Source organism: Gallinula chloropus (assembly GCF_964237585.1).
Source record: "Gallinula chloropus genome assembly, chromosome: 25".
Lineage (NCBI taxonomy): Eukaryota > Metazoa > Chordata > Aves > Gruiformes > Rallidae > Gallinula > Gallinula chloropus.
In genome coordinates this window covers 5,072,726-5,097,554 of record NC_140110.1, presented here as the reverse complement: position 1 = coordinate 5,097,554, position 24,829 = coordinate 5,072,726, and the positions used below count along the sequence as shown (strand labels likewise).

At 54.6% G+C, this 24,829-nt stretch overlaps 2 protein-coding genes across 2 annotated transcripts; one reads left to right on the top strand and one right to left on the bottom strand.

Moving 5' to 3' along the window:
• Nucleotides 1–5,514: 5,514 nt before the first annotated feature.
• LOC311200889 (olfactory receptor 14I1-like) lies at nt 5,515–6,441 on the top strand (the record flags this gene model as incomplete). The annotated part of the gene is made up of 1 exon (XM_084275192.1): nt 5,515–6,441. One exon carries the CDS (start codon nt 5,515–5,517, stop codon nt 6,439–6,441), a length of 927 nt encoding a protein of 308 aa, XP_084131318.1.
• An 8,916-nt stretch (nt 6,442–15,357) lies between these two features.
• Nucleotides 15,358–24,578, bottom strand: LOC311200888 (scavenger receptor cysteine-rich type 1 protein M130-like; the record flags this gene model as incomplete). The annotated part of the gene is made up of 12 exons (XM_084275191.1): nt 15,358–15,436; nt 17,108–17,195; nt 17,406–17,489; nt 19,989–20,299; nt 20,388–20,478; nt 20,917–21,231; nt 21,544–21,858; nt 21,942–22,258; nt 22,933–23,242; nt 23,385–23,693; nt 24,053–24,068; nt 24,570–24,578. 12 exons carry the CDS (start codon nt 24,576–24,578, stop codon nt 15,358–15,360), a joined length of 2,244 nt encoding a protein of 747 aa, XP_084131317.1.
• Between the last annotated feature and the right edge of the window lie 251 nt (nt 24,579–24,829).

Below are 24,829 nucleotides of genomic sequence, written 5' to 3'. Positions count from 1 at the left end.
TGGCTGGATTTGCCTTCTCCATAGGCAGCTTCTGCAACTTGGCGTGTGGGACTCCACCCAGCAGCCTTCCACCTCTGATGTTTACCAGCAATGCCACAGGACACATCGGTGAAAAGGGCATATTTTCTCTCATTTTCTGGCAGATCACTGTACAGTGAGGCCTCTTCAGCATGTGGCACCTGTTACTGTGGTGATATTCCACAATCTTTGCCTTCTGGCCTGTCTGTGATCACTTCCAGGGTTCCTGGGTGATTGGGGTTTCCTATTCCAGCCCACTGTGTGATAAGTGTGACCCACCTACTCCACGTAGCATGAGTGGCATGGTGTGTAGAAGGGGCCTTCCTTTTGAACATCCAGCCCAGCACTGGCAGTCGGGGTGCCAGGAGGAGCTGGGCTTCAGTCCCAATCACTTCTTAATTGGCTCAAACCCCTTCCTGTGCTGCCAGTATTTCCTTTTCTGTTAGAGTGTCTGGATCCTCTGTAGCCCCGACCCCAAATGCCCACAGACCGAAATTGAGCCTCCCCTGGTGCTTTCTGCAAGAGTCTCCAGGTAGGGCTATTCTCCCAGGCTGACCTGTAGAACACATTGTTTACATCTGGCCCAGTCTGGACAGGCCCAAGTGCTACTACACAGACCATCTCCTGTTTGATCTCTTCAAAGGCTTCTCACTGCTCATTGGAAATCGGTCTCTTACCAGGTTACACGGTAGAGAGGGCTGACAATGAGACTGTGGTTTGGGATATGCATTCTCCAGAACCCCACAGTGCCTAGGAAAGCTTGTGTCTCCTTTTTGTTGGTGGATGGAGACATAGCTGCTATTATATTGATAACATCCAATGGGATCTGATGACACCCATCCTGCTACTTTATTCCTAAAAAGTGGATTCCTTAAGCAGGTCCCTTGCCCTTACTCTGTTTGATGGCAAAACCAGCTTGTAGCAGAATTCAGATCATTTTCTTCCCTTTCTCAAACAATTCCTCTGATGTGCTGTCCCATGCCATGACATCATCAATATACTGTAGGTACTCTGGGGCTTCACCCTGCTCTAATGCAGACTGGATCAGTCCATGGCAGATGGTGGGGCTGTGTTTCCAGCCCTGCGGCAGTCGATCCCAGGTGTACTGGATTCTCTTCCAACTGAAAGCAAACTGTGGCCTGGATTCTGCTGCCAAAGGAGTCGAGAAAACCACATTTGCAATGACAATTGTAGTGTAGCACTTGGCTGCTTTTGACTCCAGCTCATACTGGAGTTCCAGCGGGTCTGGCACTGCAGCACTCAGAGGCAGTGTGACCTCATTCAGGGCATGATAGTCCAGCCTCAGCCTCCACTCTGCACTGGGCTTCTGCACTGGCCAGATTGCACTGTTGAAGGGTGAGTGGGTTCTACCAATCACTCCCTGACTCTCCAGTTGATGATCAGTTTCTGAATGGGAATCAGGGAGTCTCTGTTGGGTGTGGTATTGTTGCCTGTCCACCATCATGGTAGCAACTGGTACTCGCTGTTCTACAACCTTTAGCAGCCCCACAACAGCAGGGTCTTCTGACAGTCAAGGCAGAAGAGACACTTGTTCAATGTCTTCTGTCTCTGAGGCAGCTATTCCAAAAGCCCACTGATACCCTTTTGGCTCTTCGAAGTGCCCTCTCCAGAGGAAGTCTATGCCCAGGATGCACAGAGCTGCAGATCATCAGGATCACACTAAATCATCTCTCACATGCCTAATCCCCTCAGATAATGGATATCTCTCTCCATGGTCATCCATTGGTCTGGCCAATTCACAACATCTTCAATGAACTGGTACCCTGCCCTTACCCTTGATAGAAGTCACCTCCAGAGGCTGAGGGCTTGAGGCTTCCTTCCAATTGCCTTGTTACTGCCTCCTTCTCTGGACAGGGACCCCAGCTGCTTGGCCTCCCTGCCTTCTCCCTGCTGCCTGCCCCATTGTCCCAGCATCGCAGTAGCCAGGTGATGATGTGCTCCCCTGGAAGGCGGCTGAAGTCTTTTCTCATGTCTCTCAGCTCAAGGACAAGGATCAGGTTATAACCTCTGGTATTGCCTCTTCAGGGCTTTGCAATGGTCCCAGTTCATCAGCATCTCTCACGATGAGGACTGATTTCTTCTGGATAGAGGTGACTGACAGGCGTACTGGTTGGTTGTCTGGATCAGCTCTGGGGTTGGCCTCTGAGGTTTGAGTACCCATGGTGCTTGTTGGGAGACGGCAGGAGCTGCACTCTCTGAGGTCCAGGTAGGTCCAGTGCCTATTGTAAGGGTTCTTTCTGGCTCAGCTGTGGTGTTGGTGTCTGAGGCCTGGGCAGCCACAGTGCCTCTGGATCTGTTTTTCTTGTCTAGCTATTTTTCATGTCCTCCCACACCCCATGCCACCCCTGACCCTTCAGCCCAGGGAAGACCTCTTGGCAATATTCTTGGCACAGTTGTTGGTAACACAGAGGTCCAGACAGACATTCAGGAGAGAGAGCAAGACACATATGCTGGTCTGAACATCCCAGGGATAGGCAACATTCTCAACAGATGCTGTAAAAAGCCTAAAGGGAAAAGGGGAGGAGAAAGCACCCCTCACCTCATCCTCTACCGTTATCACAAACTTTCAGGCCCCATATTGGGGACCAAAAAGGTCTGTGGTGGTTCAGCTCCAACCAGTGGCTGAATGATACATGCCAGTTCCTCACTCCCACAAGAGAAACAGACAGAGCCTCCGTGGGCTGGCCTAAGGACAGTTTACTGCAAAATCACCATGAAAGCAGAACAAAAACAGCCCACAGTGAATTTCACTTATACCCAGTTATGACCCAGTAACTGCACAACACGATGACCAACCCGATGACTTGGCTGCACTTGCACTGCCCAGGAGGCTCCAGGAGTGCCCCTTCCAAACAAGCCCCTTTAATGGGGGAGTGATGTCAAGTGGTGTGGCAAACAGCCTGGGCTAACTCAGCTCACCTGTGCTGCCTGCCTGGGGAGGTTAACTCTTCCCTGGCAAGATCCAGGATAGATGGGATAGGATTGGGATGGGGATGGGATTGGCATGGTGTAGTCAAGGCACCCATAGATCAGGTGGCGTGTCAGTTTGCCAGGGTTGTTTGCCTGTGCAGCTGTAAAGTCACAGGCTGTAGGAGGTGATAACTGCCCTACGACCTGGCCAAATCCTTCCACAAACTCTGCCAGCCAGGGACTGGCTGCTGAGGGAGGAGGAAATGTTGGAGAGTCTATAACAATGATCATTAAACTTTTTCCCAGAGGAGCAGCCAGGAAGATGCCCAGGAAGAGGCAGAATGGCAGGAGCTGCAGCTCCCCTGTGTCTGCAAAGGCCAGGAGGAGGAACTGGCTGCTGGAGCTGCTGTTGGACATGTGGTGCCTCTGGGTATGGATGGTTCTAACTGTGATCATCTGGTGTCTTGTTATTTGGCCAAAGGAATTCCCCACCAGGCTCAAAAATGCTCCTCATCCCAGGCAGCATTGCTCTATTGGACCTTGAACCCACTCATGTCTCTTGGACCACCTCTGGCCCTTCAGGTGACAACAGGGGTTGGTGTCTGAGCAACTCTCTCCTGGCCTCCACCCTCAGTAATTCCCATGGGCACTGGGACCAGCAGCTCTCAGGCAGCCATGCTCCTTAACCTTTGCAGGGGGACAGAGACCCCTGCCTGTCCCTGCCTGGGGGTCCTGTCTCATGGGGAGACAAGGAAAGGTGATTGTCCTGCCCAGTTCTGGTTTGATCAGGAGAAAGGACTCTGCTGGACACAAGGATTTCTCCCCAGCCAAGGGAGGGAAAGTCAGTGAGAACTTCAGTTTCTTTCCAAGAAGGTTCCCTGGAGCTCCAGGGAGGAGCCCAGAGGGGACGGAGGGTATGATGTCTTCACCTGCTCCTCTGCTGTGAGCTGGGCTGGGCTCCTGGGATGGACAGAAGGAGCTCAGAAATATTGCAGTGCTGCAGGGGCACAGCTCTGGCCAGGAGCAGCTCCTCTGCCAAGCACACAGGGCTGGGGACACTGCCTGGAGGCACCGAGGGGAGACCTGTGAGGCTGAGAGAGCTGATGGATGCTGAGAGCTCACTGGAGGAGAAATCTCCACAGCACTCTGCCTGGTATGTCTGTGGGTGCAGGGCAATGCAGGTTCTGTTCCTGGAGGGATCTCCTAAAGCTGGGACATGGGGCAGTGTGTGGGGTCTGTCAGGAGGACAGGTTCTCTCTAGGACCAGAAGGTGCTGCCTGGAAGGGATGCCCTTCTGGCCCATCAGAGGGACAGGGCAGGACAGCTGTCTTCTCCTGGGCATTGCTGCAGAGCTGTGAAGCAGTGTGTGAACCCAGGGGTGCCCAGGGCTGTCCTTGTGAGCAGGGTCCTTGTGACCCAGGGTCTGTGTGCTGGGGCAGGGACTCTGCTGCTGCCAGGGTCAGCACTCAGCCTGGCTGGTGGGCTTTCCACAGCAATAGAGACAGCAGCTGTGGGTTGAAGGAGTGACCCAGGGAAGGGCAGCACAGGTTCCCTTTTCTGTAAGAAAATGCTGCCTGGGTCAGCTTCACTTCCAGCTCCAGCTGATTCTTGAGACATTCCAAAGGGACTTTGAAAAAAAAAATCAAGGAAGCATTTTCCTGCAAGGCAGAGTCTGCTTTGACTGTTCCTCTCCTGTGGGCTGTGCTGTGGTAGATGAGAACTTATTTCTCCCCAAAGAATATGCAATGAAAACTCGAATCTTATTAAGACTTTGGAGCTTCTCCTGAGCCCTGCACACACAGAGGTTCCCAGGGCAGAGCCCTGATGCCAGGAGGGGTCTGCAGAGCAGAGCTGAGCACAGGGCAGGTTGGATGAGGTCTGTGAGCACAGAGTAGGAGGTGACATGGGCAAAGAGAAGCAGCTGCAGGGACAGCTGCAGTTAGCAGAGACATTGGCAAGGAGGAAGATTGAGCTGCTCCCAGCAATGCCCAGGCAGTGGGGATTTGGTACTTCCCTGACATCACCCACCGTGCTGACACTTTCCCACAGCAACCCCCTGGTTTCTGCCACCCAGCACAGACTCTGAGACAAGACTTCCACGTTTTCAGTCTGAGAAACCTGCGAGTACCTGTCTGTCTGTCCCTGTCCTTGCAGCCCTGGCTGGACTGTTTCTCACGGTTTCCCTTCCTGTCCTTGCTGCCTTTGTCCCACTATTACCAAAGCTCTGCTCTGCCCTCAGGTGAAACTGGAGTGACAGTGCTGAAAAGCTCATTCTTATCCACAGGGCATTTAGTCTGAGATCACACCATCCTTCTATTTACTGACTGCTGCCAGGCAGGACTGAGTTCTTGAGAGCCACAGCTGACCCTCCTCCCAGCAGTGGCACGCTGGAGCCAGCACAAAGCAGACCTCCCAAAAGGGACCTGCCAAAATCTTCCTGAATACAGGGAGTCAATCTGAGGGCATTCCCTAAGAATTAGAAGACGTTTTCCTAAAAGAAGAGTTCCATCACTTCTCACTGTGTCTTTTCCTCCTTGGACAGGTCTCCACACTTGATGGCAGCAGATGTCCAACAGCAGCAGCTCCATCAGCCAGTTCCTCCTCCTGCCCTTTGCAGACACAAGGGAGCTGCAGCTCCTGCACTTCTGGCTCTTCCTGGGCATCTACCTGGCTGCTCTCCTGGGCAATGGCCTCATCATCATCACCATAGCCTGTGACCACCACCTCCACACCCCCATGTACTTCTTCCTCCTCAACCTCTCTGTTACTGACATTGGCTGCATCTCCACCACTGTTCCCAAATCCATGGCCAATTCCTTGTGGGACACCAGGGCCATCTCCTACACAGGATGTGTGGCTCAAATATTTTTCTTTGTATTTTTTATCTCCACAGAGTACTTTCTTCTCACAGTCATGGCCTATGACCGCTACGTTGCCATCTGCCACCCCCTGCACTACGGGACCCTCCTGGGCAGCAGAGCTTGTGTCCACATGGCAGCAGCTGCCTGGGGCAGTGGGTTTCTCCATGCTGTGCTGCACACAGCCAATACATTTTCCCTGCCCCTCTGCCATGGCAATGCCCTTGACCAGTTCTTCTGTGAAATCCCCCAGATCCTCAAGCTGGCATGCTCAGAGACGTACACAACGGAAACTGGAGTCATTGTGGTCAGTGCCTGTTTATATTTTGGCTGTTTTGTGTTCATCGTGGTGTCCTATGTGCAGATCTTCAGGGCTGTGCTGAGGATCCCCTCGCAGCAGGGACGGCACAAAGCCTTTTCCACCTGCCTCCCTCATCTGGCCGTGGTCTCGTTGTTCCTCAGCACTGGTGTGTTTGCCTACCTGAAGCCCCCCTCCATCTCCTCCCTATTCCTGGACCTGGTAGTGTCTTTTCTTTACTCAGTGTTTCCACCAGCAGTGAACCCCCTCATCTACAGCATGAGGAACCAGGAGCTCAAGGATTCCATGTGGAAACTGAGGACTGGATGTTTCTAAGGAGCAATGAACTGCTCATCTTCGGCATATCACTGGCCATGGAACTCACATTAGGACCAGTCTGTATTATTTGTTTTTTTAGTTGTTGTTTTGTCTTCTTCGTAGCACAGATAGATGTGTGCACTTCACTTTTCTCAGCACGTTTCCACCTCTACTTGCTCTTTGGTAATTCAGATACTGCTCAGCTCTCCAGTGTCTGCTTTGAGCTTCAGGGAGTTGGAAAATATCCCATCTTTCCAATGTTTGTTTAAAAATTCTCTCAGAAGTTCAATGCGTTGATAAGTTACATTTCTATGTATCTGAACAAAAGTTGGTTTGGAGAGAATCTCCTCTGAAAGCTGACCCCCTTCATATGCTGCAGGATGAGCATCAGCCAGCAATGTGTCCTCATAGCTAAATAGGTCAATGGCATCCTGGGGTGTATTAGAAGAGGTGTGTTCAGTAGGTCAAGAGAGGCCTTTCTCCCTCTTGCCCTGGTCAGACTGCATGTTGTGTCTAGTTCTGGGCTTCTCAGTTCAAGAAGGACAGAGAACTCCCTGAAAGGTTCCAGGGCAGGGCCAGCAAGATGGTTAAGGGAATGGAACACCTTCCTTATGAGGAAAGGCTGAGGGAGCTGGGCCTCTTTAGCTTGAAGAAGTGGAGACTCAAGGGTGACCTTATTCATGTTAAGAAATACGCAAAGGGTGAGAGTTGGGAGGATGGAGCCAGGCTCTTCTCAGTGATGGCCAGCGTAGGACAAGGGGCAATGGGTGCAAGCTGAAGCAGAGGAAATTCTCTGTGACTATAAAGAGAAACTATCTCACTGTGAGGGTGATGGAGCACTGGGACAGGCTGCCCAGAGAGGTTGGGGAGTCCCCTTCTCTGGAGACTTTCAAACCCACCTGGATGTGTTCCTGTGTGGTTTAGTGTAGGTGATCCTGCTCTGGCACAGAGGTTGGACTAGATGACCTTTTGAGGTCCATTCGAACTCCTAACCTTCTGTGACTCTATGATTTTGTGATTCCTACACAACGGAATGATCCTAAAAGCTCCTGTTCTCATTTTCAGGTTCAACCAGTGTCCACCTTAGGAAGTGCTAAATGTGCAGGTAGGGCTCCAAAGCAAAAGATTTGAGTGCTGAAAGCTATTCCTGGCCTGAAACCTATCTAGGAAGCCCACCAGCATGTAACCTTAGGGCTCAGGTCTTTCCTTTCCTAGGGAAGAGTCCTAACAGTGCCTGTGGACATTTACGGGCTCTCCCAGAATCCAACATTGACACGCTAAATGTAAAGCAGTAACCTCAAACGTAACGTGTGATGGTATAAAAGTCTTCTTGGCCTGAAAACTCCCCATGTAGCCCACTAGCAGCCACAGTAACCGTGGGGCACAGGGTTTTCATAGACAATGTAGTGGTATGAAATTTGCCTGATGTCTTTTTCCAGCTCTAACAGCGTCCACCTTTGAAAAAGTTACAAGTCCAGCTATAATTCCCAAAGAAAAGGTTTGAGGTGTGAAAGATGTTTCTGACCTTCAACATGCCTGGGTATCCCATTAGCAGCCCCAGTAACCCTGGGGCTCAAGGATTTCCTTAATAAGGGAACAGTCTTAAAACTACCTGACATCATTTCTGGCCATACCAGCGTCCACCTTTGAACCTGCTAAATGCCCAGCAATACATCCCAAACTAAAGGTGTGAGGGATGAAAGATGTTCATGGCCAAACATATCCCCAGGTATCGCACTAGCAGCCCCAGGAACACAGGGGTCAGGGCTTTTGTAGCCATGGGAGGAGATGTAACTCTGCCCAACATAATTTTCCAGCTTCAACAGTGTCCACCTTCAACTCACTGCTCAATGTCCAGCACCAGCTCCATGGCAAAAGGTGTGAGGGCGGAAAAAGGTTTCTGGCCTGAAACCTCCCCAGGTATCCCACTACCAGCCCCATTAACCTTGGGGCTCAGGGCATTCCTAGCCACAGGAACAGTCTTAAAATTTCATTTTTGGGCTCTGCCATCATCCACTCTCGAATATGTTGAACAACCAGCAGTAGAGTCCCAGGTTCTTTAGCACTTATTGCTGTCATTTTGTTATCTCTAGGGAACCTTCTTGGAAAGAAACTGAAGTTCTCACTGACTTTCCCTCCCTTGGCTGGGAAGAAATCCTTGTGTCCAGCAGAGTCCTTTCTCCTGATCAAACCAGAGCTGGGCAGGACAATCACCTTTCCTTGTCTCCCCATGAGACAGGACCCCCAGGCAGGGACAGGCAGGGGTCTCTGTCCCCCTGCAAAGGTTAAGGAGCATGGCTGCCTGAGAGCTGCTGGTCCCAGTGCCCATGGGAATTACTGAGGGTGGAGGCCAGGAGAGAGTTGCTCAGACACCAACCCCTATTGTCACCCGAAGGGCCAGAGGTGGTCCAAGAGACATGAGTGTGTTCAAGGTCCAATGGAGCAATGGTGAAAGAGGGCAGTGCCTGGGAGCAGCAGTTTTGAGCCTGGTGTGGAATTCCTTTGGCCAACTGACAAGACACAGTTACGACCATCCATGCCCAGAGGCACCACATCTCCAACAGTAGTTCCCATCCCCATCCCAATCCCATCCCATCTGTCCTGGATCTTGCCAGGGCAGAGTTAACCTCCCCAGGCAGGCAGCACAGGAGAGCTGAGTTAGCCCAGGCTGTTTTCCACACCACTTGACATCACTCCCCCAGAAAAGGGGCTTGTTTGGGAGGGGCACTCCTGGTGCCTCCAGGGAAGTGCAAGTGCAGCCGAGTCATCGGGTTGGTCATCATGTTGTGCAGTGACTGGGTCATAACTGGGGAGAAGTGAAATTCACTCTGGGCTGTTCTCCTTTCATGGTGATTTGGTCAGTAAACTGTCCTTAGGCCAGCCCACTAAGGCTCTGTCTGTTTCTCTTGTGGGAGTGAGTGAGAGGAATGTGCTACTCAGTCACTGGTTGGAGCTGAACCACCACAGCCCTTTTTGGAGCCCAAGGTGGGGCCTGAAAGTTTGTGATAATGGTAGAGGATGAGGTGAGGGGTGCTTTCTCCTCCCCTTTTCCCTTTAGGCTTTTTACAGCATCTGTTGAGAATGTTGGCTATCCCTGGGATGTTCAGACCAGCATATGTGTCTTGCTCTCTGTCCTGAATGTCTGTCTGGACCTATGTGTAACCAACAACTGTGCCAAGAATATTGCCAAGAGGTCTTCCCTGGGCTGAAGGGTCAGGGGTGGCATGGGGTGTGGGAGGGCATGAAAAAATACCTAGACAAGGAAAACAGATCCAGAGGCACTGTGGCTGCCCAGGCCTCAGACACCAACACCACAGCTGAGCCAGAAAGAACCCTTACAATAGGCACTGGACCTACCTGGACCTCAGAGAGTGCAGCTCCTGCAGTCTCCCCAACAAGCACCATGGGTACTCAAACCTCAGAGGCCAACCCCAGAGCTGATCCAGACAACCAACCAGTACGCCTGTCAGTCACCTCTATCCAGAAGAAGAAATACATGGAGAAATCAGTCCTCATCGGGAGAGATGCTGGTGAACTGGGACCATTGCAAGGCCCTGAAGAGGCAATACCAGAGGTTATAACCCGATCCTTGTCCTTGAGCTGAGAGACATGAGAAAAGACTTCAGTCGCCTTCCAGGGGAGCACATCATCACCTGGCTACTGCGATGCTGGGACAATGGGGCAGGCAGCAGGGAGAAGGCAGGGAGGCCAAGCAGCTGGGATCCCTGTCCAGAGAGGAGGCAGTAACAAGGCAATTGGAAGGAAGCCTCAAGCCCTCAGCCTCTGGAGGTGACTTCTATCAAGTGTAAGGGCAGGGTACCAGTTCATTGAAGATGCTGTGTATTGGCCAGACCAGTGGATGACCATGGAGAGAGATATCCATTATCTGAGGGGATGAGCCATGTGAGAGATGATTTAGTGTGATGCTGATGATCTGCAGCTCTGTGCATACTGGGCATAGACTTCCTCTGGAGAGGCCACTTCAAAGACCCAAAAGGGTACCAGTGGGCTTTTGGAATAGCTGCCTCAGAGACAGAAGACATTGAACAACTCTCTCTTCTGCCTGCATCATTAGAAGACCCTTCTGTTGTGGGGCTTCTAAAGGTTGAAGAACAGCAAGTACCAATTGCTACCATGATGGTGCACAGGCAACAATACCACACCCAACAGAGACTCCCTGATTCCCATTCAGAAACTGATCATCAACTGGAGAGTCAGAGAGTGATTGGTAGAACCCGCTCACCCTTCAACAGTGCAATCTGGCCAGTGCAGAAGCCCAATGGTGAGTGGAGGCTGAGGCTGGACTATCGTGCCCTGAATGAGGTCACGCTGCCTCTGAGTGCTGCAGTGCCAGACCTGCTGGAACTCCAGTGTGAACTGGAGTCAGATGCAGCCAGATGCTAGGCCACAATGGACATTGCAAATGCTTTTTTCTTGATTCGTTTGTGGCAGAGTGCAGGCCAGACTTTTCTTTCACTTGGAAGGGAATCCAGTACACCTGGGATTGACTGCCTCAGGGCTGGAAACACAGCCCCACCATCTGCCATGGACTGATCCAGTCTGCATTAGAGCAGGGTGAAGCCCCAGAGCACCTACAGTATATTGATGATGTCATGGCATGGGACAACACAGCAGAGGAATTTTTTGAGAAAGGGAAGAAAATGATCCGAATTCTGCTAAAGCTGGTTTTGCCATCAAAGTAAGGGCAAGAGACCTGCTCCAGAAATCCACTTTTAAGGATTAAAATAGCAGGATGGGTGTCATCAGATCCCAGTGGATGTTATCAATACAACAGCAGCTATGTCTCTATCAACCAACACAAAGGAGACAGAAGCTTTCCTAGGCACTGTGGGGTTCTGGAGAATGCATATCCCAAACCACAGTCTCATTGTCAGCCCTCTCTACTGTGTAACCTGGTAAGAGAACGATTTCCAATGGGTTCCTGAGCAGCGAGAAGCCTTTGAAGAGATCAAACAGGAGATAGTCTGTGTAGTAGCCCTTGGGCCCGTCCAGACTGGGCCAGATGTAAAAAATGTGTTCTACAGGTCAGCCTGGGAGAATGACCCTACCTGGAGACTCTGGCAGAAAGCACCAGGGGAGGCTCAAGGTCAATCTCTGTGGTTTTGGAGTTGGGGCTACAGAGGATCCAGACACTCTAACAGAAAAGGAAATACTGGCAGCACAGGAAGGGGTTTGAGCCACCTAAGAAGTGATTGGGACTGAAGCCCAGCTCCTCCTGGCACCCTGACTGCCGGTGCTGGGCTGGATGTTCAACGGGAAGGCCCCTTCTACACACCATGCCCCTCATGCTACGTGGCAGCAAGTGGGTTGCACTTACCACACAGTGGGCTGGAATAAGAAACCCCACTCACCCAGGAACCCTGGGAGTGATCACAGACTGGCCAGAAGGCAAAGATTGTGGAATATCACCACAGGAACAGGTGCCACGTGCTGAAGAGACCTCAGTGTACAGTGAACTGCCAGAAAATGAGAACAAATATGCCCTGTTCACCAGTGGTTCCTGTGGCATTGCTGGTAAACATCAGAGGTGGAAGGCTTCTGTGTAGAGTCCTACACGTCTAGTTGCAGAAGCTGCCTATGGAGAAGGCAAATCCAGCCAGTTTGCAGAGGTGAAAACCATCCAGCTGGATTTAGACTTTGCCAAAGGAGAAAACAGGCCATATATTACATATTTCTTTATACAATTTCCCGGATGGTGGTCCATGGCAGATGGTCTAAATAATAAATGATGTTATGATCCTCCCCAGTACTCTGCAAAAGTAAGATCTGGGCATGATGTAGATGGTGTTGAAACAGGGGTGGATAATGTCCTGGTTCTGGACAGGCCAGGCTCACCTCCCCAAGCAGGCTGCACAGGAGACCTGAGTTCTCCTGGGCTGTTTTCCACACCACCTGACATCACTTCCCCATCCGAGGGGCTGGTTGGGGAGGCGTGGTCCTGGCATGGTGCAGCACTCTGTTATTGTTGGGTTTGTAAGGTACTCTCTGTGCTATCACTGGGTGTGAGTGCAATTGGGGCTGTTATTGTTCCCCTTTTATGGTGCTTTTGTCAGTAAACTGTCCTTATCCCAACCCACAGAAGCTCTGTCTGTTTCTCCTCCGGGAGTGAGCGAGCAGCATGTGGTGCCATTGTTTGGGGCTGAAACACCACAGTTTCCAAGCCACAAGCAGCGAGTTTCTCTAAGAGAAAGTTCTGGAAAACTGTGTCCAAGGCCTTGCTGAAGTCAAGGTAGACAACATCCAGAGCCCTTCCCTTGTCCAAGAAGCAGGTCACCCTGTCATAGAGGGAGATCCAGTGGGTCAAACAGGACCTGCCCTTATGAACCCAAGCTGACTGGGCCTGATCACCTGGGGGTTCTTCATGAACTGGATAATGCTGCTCAGGATGATCTGCTCCATCAGCTTCTCTGGGACTGAAGTCAAACTATCAGGCCTGTAATTTCCCTGATCATCCTTCTGTCCTTTGTCATATAGGGGTTACACTGACTGATCCAGTCAGCCAGGACTGATGGAAAGTGGCTTGGTGAACCCCCCTTGCCAGCTCTTTCAGCACCCTTGACTGCATCCTATTCAGCCCCACAGATCACTGCACATCTCTGTGGTGCAGCAGGACCATCTCCTCCTGGATTGAGGTGGGCTCATTCTGCTCCCTGTCCCTGTCTCCCAGCTCAGGGAATTGGATTCTCTCTGTACAACTGCTCCTGTTACTAAAGACAGTGGCAAAGATTTCATTAAGCACCTCAGCCTTGGCCTCATCTTTCCACAATGTTTCCTCCTGAATCTGAGAGGGGATGGAGGGTCTCCCTGCTCTTTCTTTTATTTAAATGGAGGCCAGATGAATTTCTAGCTGGGCTTTGGACCAACTATGAGGAGAAACTCTCATCCTGTTGTTCTTCCCTCAGCATTACACACCCCACACTGCCATAGGAAGAGCCTGAGCAATGCCTGAGGGGCAGGACCTGTCTTCCCTGGTGCTGGGGGTCAGGGCTTGGCCTTTCTGCTTCATCAAACCAACCCAGGGCTTGTTCAGCATCTCAGCTGCTTGTACATTGCCTTTGCCTACCAGCCAACATGGCCTCCAATTACCTGTTCTAACGAGTCCCTGGGGAGGCTCAGCCAGCAATGGCTCTCAGCGGGACTCATTAATACTTCAGGTACTTTGGCTTCTGCTTTTGACATGGAGTTTTTTGTGTAATCTCCTCTCAGTACCTGAGCTTCAAGGACTCAGCACCAAATGCACCCCAGGGCTCATTAAAAATACAAGGCAAGCCCTAACGAGCTATGTCTCTTCATGTAATTATCTTCAAGTCTTCAAGAGATGTACAGACCATTGGAGCTGTTTCAAAGGGAGCTCAGAGTAAAATTGATTTATTTTTAAGGGTGTAGGTTATTATTTTCACTGTAGAGGAGAGGTGACAACCTCTGACTGAGATTGATCCAGGGTGCCTCCTAAGGAGGTCTGGACTGCTCTGAAAAAGGGTCCCTTGAGGCAGTGGGGACACCCTTGCTGCACATCTCCACAAGCCCACCATGACTCCCACCAGCCAACTGGGACTTGCATCCCTTGTCCTTACATCAGGTCTCTCTCTGCACTCCACAGTGGGGCATTACAGCCCCTCTGTACCAGCTCCCCTGCTTTCCTTAGAGAACTGGCTGCACACAGGCAGCACACAGGGAGTTATTTTCCCACCAACAGGAGATACCTGACAAGATTCACCATTAAATAAACACTCCTCACTCTATGCCAAGTGCAATCTGCCACCAGTGAGGTTCACCTGCCACAAAGCTTAACCCTTTGAGAGATGTTCTAGTGAGGAAGGAGACTGTGAAATCACCACAACTCAAGAGCTGGCTAAAGACAGAATGAGTCAGACAACTGCCAGAAAGGCAAGGGTTTAACTCCCTGAAACTCAGAGCAGCAGCTGGATGGTTGAGAGGTGTCTGAATGGTCCAAGGGGAAGGGAAATCTAGAGACCAACCACAAGTGCTGGTGTGCAGATCCACTGCTAAGTGGGGATTTCAGTCATGGTCATAGAATCATAGAATCTCCTGAGTTGGAAGGGACCCATAAGGATTATCAAGTCCAACTCCTGGCTCCACACAGGGCCAGCCAAGTCAGAGCAAGGGACTGAGCGCATCATCCAGATGCTTCTTGAACTTGGTCAGGTTCAGGACTGTGACCCCTCCCCTGGGCAGCCTGTTCCAGGGCCTGACCACCCTCTCAGTAAAGAACCTCTCCCTCATATCTAGCCTAAACCTCCCCTGCCACAGCTTCATGCTGTTCCCTAAGGTTCTATCTCTGGCCACCAAAGAGAGATCAGCACCTGCCCCTTCTCTCCCCCTCCTCAGGATGCCACAGACTGCAATGAGGTCTCCCCTCAGCCTCCTTTTCTCCAGGCTGAACAAACCAGGGGGCTTCAGCCTCTCCCCAAGAGACTTCCCCTGCAGACTCTTCACCATCCTCATTGTCTCCTCTGGACACTTCCCAATATTTTTATGTCCCTCTTGTCCTGTGGTGCCCAAAACTGCACCCAGCACTTGAGGTGAGGCTGCACCAGCACAGTGTAGAGTGGGACAATCCCCTCCCTGGACCTGCTGGCAATGCCATGCTTGATGCACCCCAGGACACGCTTGGCCCTCCTGGCTGCCTGGGCACACTGCTGGCTCGTGTTCAACTTGTTCTTGTGTTCTTGTGTCTCGTGCAGCAAGGCCACAAGATGTGGGAGCAGGAGGTGTGATAAGGATTCAGTGCTCCTGGGACTGAGAAAGAGACATGATTGCCAAGGTGCAAGATGGGTGGAGTATGTAAATGTAACCTTTAGCTAAGAGCCAATTAGAATACGACAAGTACAACATGTGGTAGGAACAGTATCAAAGGAAGGGTGTGCTTGCAATGAAGTTGAAGTTGCTTTATCAGTCACACTGATTGGCAGCATCTTCCCTCTCATCGTGGCACCCATCTTTGGTAACAGTCTTGGTAACAGTCTCTTCCCTTGAAAGAATTTTGGGGAAAATGTGAGAATTAGGCAATTTAGGGGGAAAATAGAGGATTTGGGGGGAAACGTGAGGATTTTGGTGGAGATATGAGGATTTGTGGGAATTCCTGTTTCCTTGGGCATGGAGAACATCCTGCAGTGACCAGAGGTGAAGCTGGATGAGTCGTGGCCAGGATTCTGGGAAGACTTTGGGTGAAATTCCAATGGTTTTGGAGTTTGTGCTTGAACGAGACCTGGATCTTTGTGCCAGGATGCCAGGGAGATGCCAGGAGGTGGGGACATGGCAATGGGGTGGTGACCACCATCAGCACCACCACCACCATCTCTGGCACAGTAGTCGGTTGCCGTGTCATCGTCATTGACTGATGATGCGTATCGGGCGTCCCAACCATCTCCAGCCCCTTCCCAGGGAATCCTTATGCCCTGGGATCTTTGATGGTTGGATCAAGAGTTGACCCAGTTGACCCAACCCTTGGCCATTGCCCTCCGGCTTTGACCGTTTCCCTCCAACATCAACCCCTTTCACCCCAACACTCAACAATCACCCCAATCCTCAACTGGTCACCCCAACCCTTTATTCAGTGTCAGAGCATTCTCTGTGTCCCTCCCCCTCCAGAGGATCCTTTGGGTTTCTTGACAGTGGCAGAGATGTCACTCTGTGTGGGACTCCACATCAGTGGCTTTGGCAGCAGAGAGGCAGCAGGAGCCCCAGTGAGAAGGGAAATTGGGTTCCCCATTCTGGTTCCCCCACGTCCAGGCAGCCCTGCAGCAGCCCTACTGCTGCCATCAGCTGAGCACATCAGCAGAGGGGGTGCTGCTCTGTGAGGGTGGGTTTAGAAAGAGCACAAATGCCAGACTGGGACAGGGGTAAGGGAGGAGGGGGAAACATGAGGAAAGATCCCAGACACACCAGGGTCAGTGAGGAAGGAGGGGGAGGAGGAGTTCCCTCCCACAGAGTTGAGAAGGAGAAAAATACCCCTTCCTACCCCAAAGGCTTTAATAGGAACAAGTGGGGAGGCACAGAGTAACCACAGGAGAATAAACAGAGAGCAAACCCCGGGCTGTTTCTGCTGCCCCTGGGAGAAGGGAGATGGTTCCCTGGTGCTCAGGGCTCTCCCAGCTGCACAGACCTCTCCTCCCTCCTGGCTGCACCCAGCTGCATGGGTGGGACGGGCTGTGCTGGCCCAGGGCTCAGGGGCTGCTGTGCACTGAGCTCTGGTTTCACAGCCTTGGTGTCCTCAGGGGGCTGTGCCACAGACACCCCTTCAGCATCGTCATAGCCTGTGCTGTCCTGGGGAGGGGACCAGGCATCTCCCTCAGCTCCAGGGGCCTCAGCACGTCTCTGGGGGTGCAGGTGTGTCCCTGCAAGCAGCAAGGCAGCCCACTGAGTGATCGTCCTACGAGGTGCCCGTCCTGACCTGTACATCACCTTCCTCCCTTCTCCTCACCAGTGGAGAAATATTTACCTCCCCCTCCCACCAAGGGTCCCCCCCCAAGGGAAACACCAAGGGCAGGTAGGTCTATTGCCAGATTGTGGGCTCTCAATATGGCAGCAATTCATCTGGCACCACAGGAACCCTCAGCACTGTCTTTCCCTCTCACCTCCACGTGCATCCCTGGGACCAGCTCCATCCTCTGGTGCCCTGGGCATTTCCCAGTCTCCTTGCCCAGACACTGGATCCTCCCCAAGCTCAGAAACCTCCCTGGCATCGTCATAGCCATCTGCTGGGTCACCTCTGGGCAGGACAGGCATGTCTGAAAGGGGAGGGGAGATGCTGACAGAGAGAAGACACATCCTGCAGAGCAGAGGAAGGGAGGATGGGCAGGGACATGGGCCTCAGACACTGGATTTGGCAGCACCAGAGGATTCCCCTGCCCATTTCCTCCCCTGCTGCTCACGGTGACACTGGTGTCCATCACCAGTGTGCAGGGAGGAGAGATCCACCCCTTCCTGCCCCCCATTACCTGGTGCTGATCCTGGACCATCCTCCTCCTCAATGTCCTCATAGTGGGTCTGCATCATGTTCAGGGACCCCTCTGAGTAGGAGCCTGGAGAGAAGTGATGGAAGTTTTATGGGGTGAGTTCTGCTGACCCAGCTTGTGCTCAGTGCTGCTGGGGACAGGGGACCCACCGAGCCCGGGCTGCATTGGACAAGGGCTCAGGAGTTCTCTTGCTCTCCTGGGAAAACCCCAACTCACAGGGGCTCCCAGAGCTGCCTTGGGACAGCCCCTTCCCTCACCCCTCAGGTGACAATGGGATGTAGAGACATGCAGTGAGGGGCTGTCCACTGGCTGGGACAGGATGAGCTGGTGAGGATGAAGCTCTTCTCCAACAACAAGACCTGGCTGCTCTCCCCACAGAACCCCACAGCCCCAGTGCTGCAGGGACCTTGGGCCAGGGGGCTGCAGGGGGTCAGTCTTAGGTGGGAGCCATGGGAAAGAGCCTTAGAGATATGGCCCCCATGAGGGACCCAGACCCACCTGACATGCTGAACCTTGCCTGCTTCTCCAATGCTGGGCTGTACCCGATCTCCTCGTACAGGGCCTCAGGGAAGGGCTCCCAGGCTCACTCAGAGGCTGCAGACAGAGGCAGGGCTGACTCAGGGATGTGGCTCAGGGATGGGCAGAGAAGGGATGGATCCTGATCTGCTCCCCCAGCCCTGTTCCCCTGGCTCAGCCCAGGGCTTTCCCCACAGCACAGCCCCACTGCGCTCTCCAGTCACTGCTGCCACTTCCTCAGGAAGGGCAATGTCCCCATGGAGATGGTCAGGGGCAGCAACACCCTCACACCCTCCCTCAGAGACAGCCCTTGTGCCCCTCTGGACCTTGGATCCTGTTCCTGGTGCTGAGCTTGGAGCAGCTCCTGCCTTTCCTCTCCCCTGGAGCTGTCCACTCTCTGCCCAATGGATCCATTACACAGCCCCTGCCCTGCTGGGGGGAGGTAAGGGTTGGATGGAAGAACAACCAGGGGTCCTGATGCTGAAAGGATGGAAGGTGCTGTCCAATGATTGTCCCAGCATCTCACACCCCCAGAGCCCCCTCCCCATCTCCCCAGAGCACTCCCAGTGGCACATCCTCATCTATCCCCCTTTATCTCATCTCCCCAGCCCAGCTGTGCCATTTCTCTCCCGGCCCCATCCCTGACTCCCCCCATGTCTGGACTCTCTCTCCCCCTTCCTGCTGGTTGCCCGTGGTCAGGCAGTCAATGGGGTGACACATGGGAATGAGGGCAGCACACACTCCTGTCCCCCAGCTCTGCCTGTACCACTCACTGACACCCCACAGCACCCCTGGCCTTGCCAACACACATCTTCACCTGGGACCGTGGAGAACAAACCCACCTCTGCGCCCAGCCCTGGCGCTCCACGCTTGCCCAGCCAGGAGGGCCAGGAGCAAGCAGAGAAGGGCTCCCAGGATGATGCAGATGATGACAAGCAAGGACTCTCTCCTGCTGCTGGTCAGACAGTCCCGGGTGGCATCTGCACAGGCAGGAAGCCAGAAATAGCAGCCCCAGGGCTGGGAGAGGTGGGGGGCTGTGACACCGCAGTCCTGACCCCATGACACCGGGGTAAGGGACCCCAGGGGGGAGTGATGGGAAAGGTCCCACCCTTCTGGGGACTGACATCCCACCTCGGTAAGTCCCACCCTGGCAAGGAGCCCCTTCCCCCTGGCTGTGGGTCACAGCCTGGCCCTGGGAAGAGCCGGCGCTGACACACAGGGCAGGTTACCTGCTCGGGGGGTTGGTGTTGTGGTCCTGGGTGCAGCTGCAGAGGAGGAGAAGGAGAGCTGTGGGTTAACTGGGATACTGCTGTGCTGGGTAATGGGAATACTGAGGGGCTGGTTACTGGGGATACTGGTGGGGTGGTTACTGGAAATACTGGTGGGACTGCCATGGGCCTCTCCCAACCAGTATGCACCCACCCTCAAACCAGTACGAACCCCCCAAAAAACCGTTATATACCCCCCGAAACTAGTATGAACCCTCCAAACCAGTACAGAACTACCCAAACACAGTATAGATGCCCTAAAACCAGTAAAAACACCAAAACATGTATGAAACCCCAGAAACCAGTATAGAACTACTAAGACCAGTATAAAACCTCACAAACCAGTATAAATTCCCCTAAACCAGTATGGACCGCCAAAACCAGTATAGAATCTCCCAAACCAGTATAGAACCCCAAACCAGTAGCGAATCCCCTCAAACCAATATGAACCCCCAATAAAACCAGTACAGAATACCCTCAAACCAGTATAGACCCCCCTGAAAACCAGAATGTACCACCCAGACCAGTACGAACACCCCAAAACCAGTATAGCACCCCTCAAACCAGTATAGAACCCTGAAAAACAGCTGCAGAGGAGGAGGAGGACACGTGCTGAGGGGCTGGGTGTGCAGGTCCCGGGGAGCCTCCTCTCTGACCTCCCTGGCACATCCCAACACACTGGCCCTCCTGTGGGGCTGCTCCTTCAGGGGTGGCCAGGCAGGAGCCCAGGGCCCTGCTCGGGGCCACGGGCAGGACAGTGCAGCCCCCGGGAGATGCTCACCCGAGCAGTTGACGGCAGCGTCCTCCTTATGCCGGCAGGCGCCGCTGTCCCCGGGCCGGGCCCAGCAGTGCTGCAGAGACGGCTCTGTGCCCCGGCACTCCACCTGCTCCAGCCAGATGGGGCCCGTCCCCTTCCCAAACGCCGCCTCGCCCAGGGCAGACACTGCGGGGCCACAGCCCAGCTGCCGGCACGCCACCGCCGCGTCCAGCATGTCCCAGGAGTCGTCGCACACCGTCCCCCAGGAGCCGCGGTGCCAGACCTCCACTCTGCCCGAGCACCCGCTCTCGCCTCCCACCACACGGATCTTCTCCCTGTCTGGAGAAGGCAGAGACCTCTCAGGGCTCCAGGGCAGCAGGCAGAGCCCTGCCAGGGGAGAGAGGCCTGCAGAGGAGCAGCTACCTGTGCAGCTCCTGGAGTTTGGGCACGGGGGATCCAGGGTTGGGGCCGTTCTTGTCTCTCTGTCTGTAGAAGGAAATGCCGTGGTGAGGGGCTGCAGCAGGGGGGTCATGTGGCAGAGAGCGGGGCTGAGTTCTGCCTGTGCATCCCTGAGTCACCTTGCTCAAGGGAGCAGCTGAACCCCGGTCACTCAGGGGACACACCCGGCAATGTGGGGGACCCTGACTGCTCAGCCCCCAAGGGAGCCTGGTTCACAGAGGGCAGGATGGGGGACACTGTTTGGAGCCCTGATGGGTCTCTGTTGAGACCTCTCCTGCAGACACCTCTGCCTCCCCCAGGCACTGCTGGCAGCCTGGCTGCCCACTGCTGCTGAATGTGTGGGGTCCGAGAGCTGAAGGCTCCTTTGTGCCACCACCAGCAGCAGAAGGGTCTGGCATGGAAAGAAAAGCCCCTGTGGGCTCTGTCTGTGTCTGACAGTGCCCAAAACTGAGCAGAATCTGGGGATGCTGGTGCCCAGGTGGCTCAGAGTTACCCTTGCAGGTGATGTGGGTCTCATCACGCAGGTCAGTGCAGGACTGTGGGTGCCAGGGAGTGGAGGGACACTGCCAGAAGGAGCTGTGACTCTTCCCACACTCCACATGATCCACCCAGGCACGGCCAGGCAGCGTTCCATAAGTCAGGAATGGATCCAAGGATACTGCATTCCCACAGCCCAGCTCCTTGCAGGCCAGAGACACCGTCTGGGGAGTCATTGAGTTGGAGCAAACGCTGCCCCAGGTCCCGTTATAGAAAACCTGCAGGCGCCCGGAGCAGCTGTCGTTCTTCTCCAGCCTCAGGGCCACAAACTCTGCGAGGAGAGAGACCAAAGGGAACAGGATGGTGCAGGGCTGTAGGATCAGGGGTGCCCCTGAAGCCCCCAGACAAGGAAAATGCATGGCCAGACAGTTGCCCTGGCAGCCCCTGACAGACAGACAACCCTTCCCTCCATTGTCTCCCCAGAGACGCCATGTGGGACAGAGAGGACCTGTGCGTGGGTGTCCCCACGATGGGCTTGGGCAGGGGCTCAGAGGCAGCCAGGGACAGACTCAGCCATTACCGGCTCTCCCCTTTTCCCCACCTCCCCTGTCCCTGGGCTCCCAGCACAGCTCCCAGCACAGACCTGAGCAGACGACTCCGGCGTCCTCTTTGTGCCCGCAGTCGGGCTGCCCCCAGGGCCGTGCCGGGCAGTCCCAGAGAGCAGCTTCGGCCCCCGAGCAGCTCACGCTGCCCAGCCAGACCTGCCCGGCGCCTTCCCCGAAGCCAGCAGAGCCAACGGCCTCCACCGCCCCTCCGCAGCCCAGCTGCTGGCAGACGACGGCGGCGTCGGGCAGGTCCCAGCCGTCATCGCAGACGCTCCCCCAGCTGCCCCGGTAGTAGATCTCCACTCTGCCTGCACAGCGCCCGGGCCCGTTCACCAGCCACACCCGACGGCTCCCTGCAGCAGGAAGAAGCCCGGCTGCTGTCAGGGGATGGTGCCCACCCAGCCCAGAGCCCGGGGGTCCCTGCAGTGCCACTCACCCCGGCAAACGACCCCCACGTCCTGGGCAATCCCAGCTGCCAGTGCGCTCTCGGGCAGGGAGGTGTTGCAGAGGGTCAGGTGGGGCTCATGCCCTGCGCACCGCACCCCTCGCAGCCCCACAGGACCCGTCCCTCTCTCGGGCTTTGGGGGGTTGTAGGCTCTCTCTGCCTCTCCACACCGCAGCTGCCGGCACACCACGCTGGCCTCCTGCACGTCCCACTGGTCATCCAGGACTCGGCCCCAGGTCCCGCGCTGCAAGATCTCCACTCGCCCGTCACACCGGCTGCCTCCACCCACCAGCCGCAGGGCCCCGGAGCTGTCTGAGCCTGGGGAGAGCAGCCATGGCCCAGCCTCAGCAGCACCAGAGAGCCCAGAGACCTGCCGTGCCTCTCCAGGCTCTAGAAGCCTGATGGAGCCCTTGAGACCTATTGCCTGCCCAAACACTCTACATTGAGCTTCAGGAGCAGCTTTTCTCATGGTTGGTTTCCCAGGGACTGAGCCCTGCTGGGCAAGACACTCTCTTTGCTCTTGGTGGGGCACAAACACAACAACATGTCCCTGCTGAGGCAGATGGGCAGCTTCTGCAGGAGGGAGCAGCAGATGGTGGGATGGCCTGGGGATGGGCAGCACCAGGAGAAGCCTTGCTCATCCTGAGCCCTGGCACTGCTGATACATGGGACACCCCACACATCTCTGCCCCTCTGCACCCCTGGGTTCAGGGACTGGGAGCTGGTTTGACCCCAAGGCTGCTGGTGGCTCAAGAGACTGACCCCTGCCCCAGGAGGGCAGAGATGTCTGACCCTGTTCAGTGTCAGCTCTCCCACCTCAGAGCGTTCAGTGGGAGCAGATCAAGCTCTCCAGATCACTCCAGGTGAAGGGAGGGTTTCTCCAGGGAGAAGCTCACCCTGTGCCCACCATGGGGTCCCTTGCTTTGGGTGGCCATGTCACACCCCAGGGGACAATGGGGGTCAGACGCTGTTTTCCCAGCACTCACCTGAGCAAATGACAGCAGCGTCCCTGTCATGGGAGCATGGGGAGGCTCCCAGGGCAGTCACTGGGCACTGTCCCAGCTGGGCTTCTGTCCCATCACAGTGGAATGACTCTCTCCAGGTGGGGCCGGTGCCTCTCCCAAAACGCCCTCCTCCAGGAAGGGACTCGGCGAACCCACAGCCGAGGTGGCGACAGAGAACGTGGGCGTCCAAGAGGTCCCAGTGGGAGTCACAGAGGGTGCCCCAGGTCCCCAGCACCTGGACCTCCACCCGCCCATCACAAGCCGTGCTGCCATTCACCAGCCTGAACCCTGGGGAGAGAGGAAGAGGAGAAAAGGGGCATTGGTGCTCTTCACCCCTCCTGCCTTCAAACCCAGTTGTGTGTCCTGTCCCCATCCTGCTCCCTCCCCCCAGCTCATCCTCAGCATTCAACACCCCACCCTGAGTCCTTACTTGTGCAGATGACACTGGCATCGTTGGCGTGGGTGCAGGGTGGGTCCTTGTGGGACCCTGTGGGGCAGAAGGCCAGAAAGGATTCATTCCCCAAGCACTGCAGCTCTCTGTCCCAGATGGAACCAACACCTTCTCCAAAATGAGCTGCCCCAGGGATGGACAGGGCTACCCCACACTGCAGCTCTTCACAGACCACGTCAGCGGCTTTGGGACCAAAGTCTGAGTCACAGACAGTTTTCCACTGGTTCTCATCACGGATCTCCACTCGTCCTGAGCAGCGGCTGCCCCCTCCAACCAGCCGCACAAACCCTGGAGCAAGCAAAGACCCCTGTTTGTTCCCAGAGCCCTCTGGCAATGTCCTGAGCATGTCTCACCCCATCTCTCAGGTGGCTACAGGCCAAGAGCCTCACAACCATCCCAGCAGCTCCCAGTGGGTGCTGATGGTACAAACACACCAGAGCCCCTCCCTGCTCTCAAGAAATCAGCACAGCACTGGGGTCTGGTTGTTCTCCCACAGCCACAGCCACAGGCACTGCTCAGATAAACTGCTGCTCTTCTAGAGACCTTGGGCTGCTGGGCATCAGCCCCAGGCCCTGAAGCACCCAGAGTTCTCTGGCCCGAGGTGATGGGCCCAGGTGCTATTGGATGCTGCAGCCTTCTCTGCCTACCTCTCATGGAGTGACCCTGTAAGAGGCAGGAGGTAGCCAAGGGCCACCCTGCTCTTCGTCCTAATCCCTTTGTTCCTCCCCTCTGAGTAGCTCCTCTGCTTTGGGACACTCCTATCTACCAGGGAACATAACTCGAAAAGCCCTGGCCACCTTTGTTCCTTCCCTGGAGCTGCGCATATCATGGGAGCTGCTATGAGGTCCTCATGGCTTCCAGACAGGTTTTCCTGAACACATCTATCTCCCTACACCAGGCAGCCATGGAGCATGGGCTGAGCCACATTAGGGGTCAGGCAATGACAGGTTCCCACTGGGCTTTCCTCAGAGACCAGGGAAACCATCAATGACAGTCTCAACTCAGCAGTGACCAGCCACACCAGGCCCTTTTCCAGTAGCCCCTTGCTGCCCTGAGGGTACACTCAGCTCCCTTCCCCATCGTGGCCACAAAGGTGGTGACCAGCTGGCCCCTTACCTGAACATGTCACTCCAGCATCCCAGCTGTGATAACAGTTCTCTTCACCTGAGCCATCGTTTGTGCACTCAGACAGGGCAGACTCGGTGCCATCACACTCAACACCGTACATCCAAATGGGGCCAGATCCTGGCCCAAAGTGTGCAAAGTCATGAGCTTCAACAGCATCCCCACAGCCCAGCTGCTTGCAAACCACTGCAGCATCTTTAATGTCCCAGCCGATATCACACACTGTCCCCCACTGTCCCTGTTGTTTCACCTCCACTCTTCCAGCACAGCGTCCACCACCATTTTCCAGCCTCACCTCT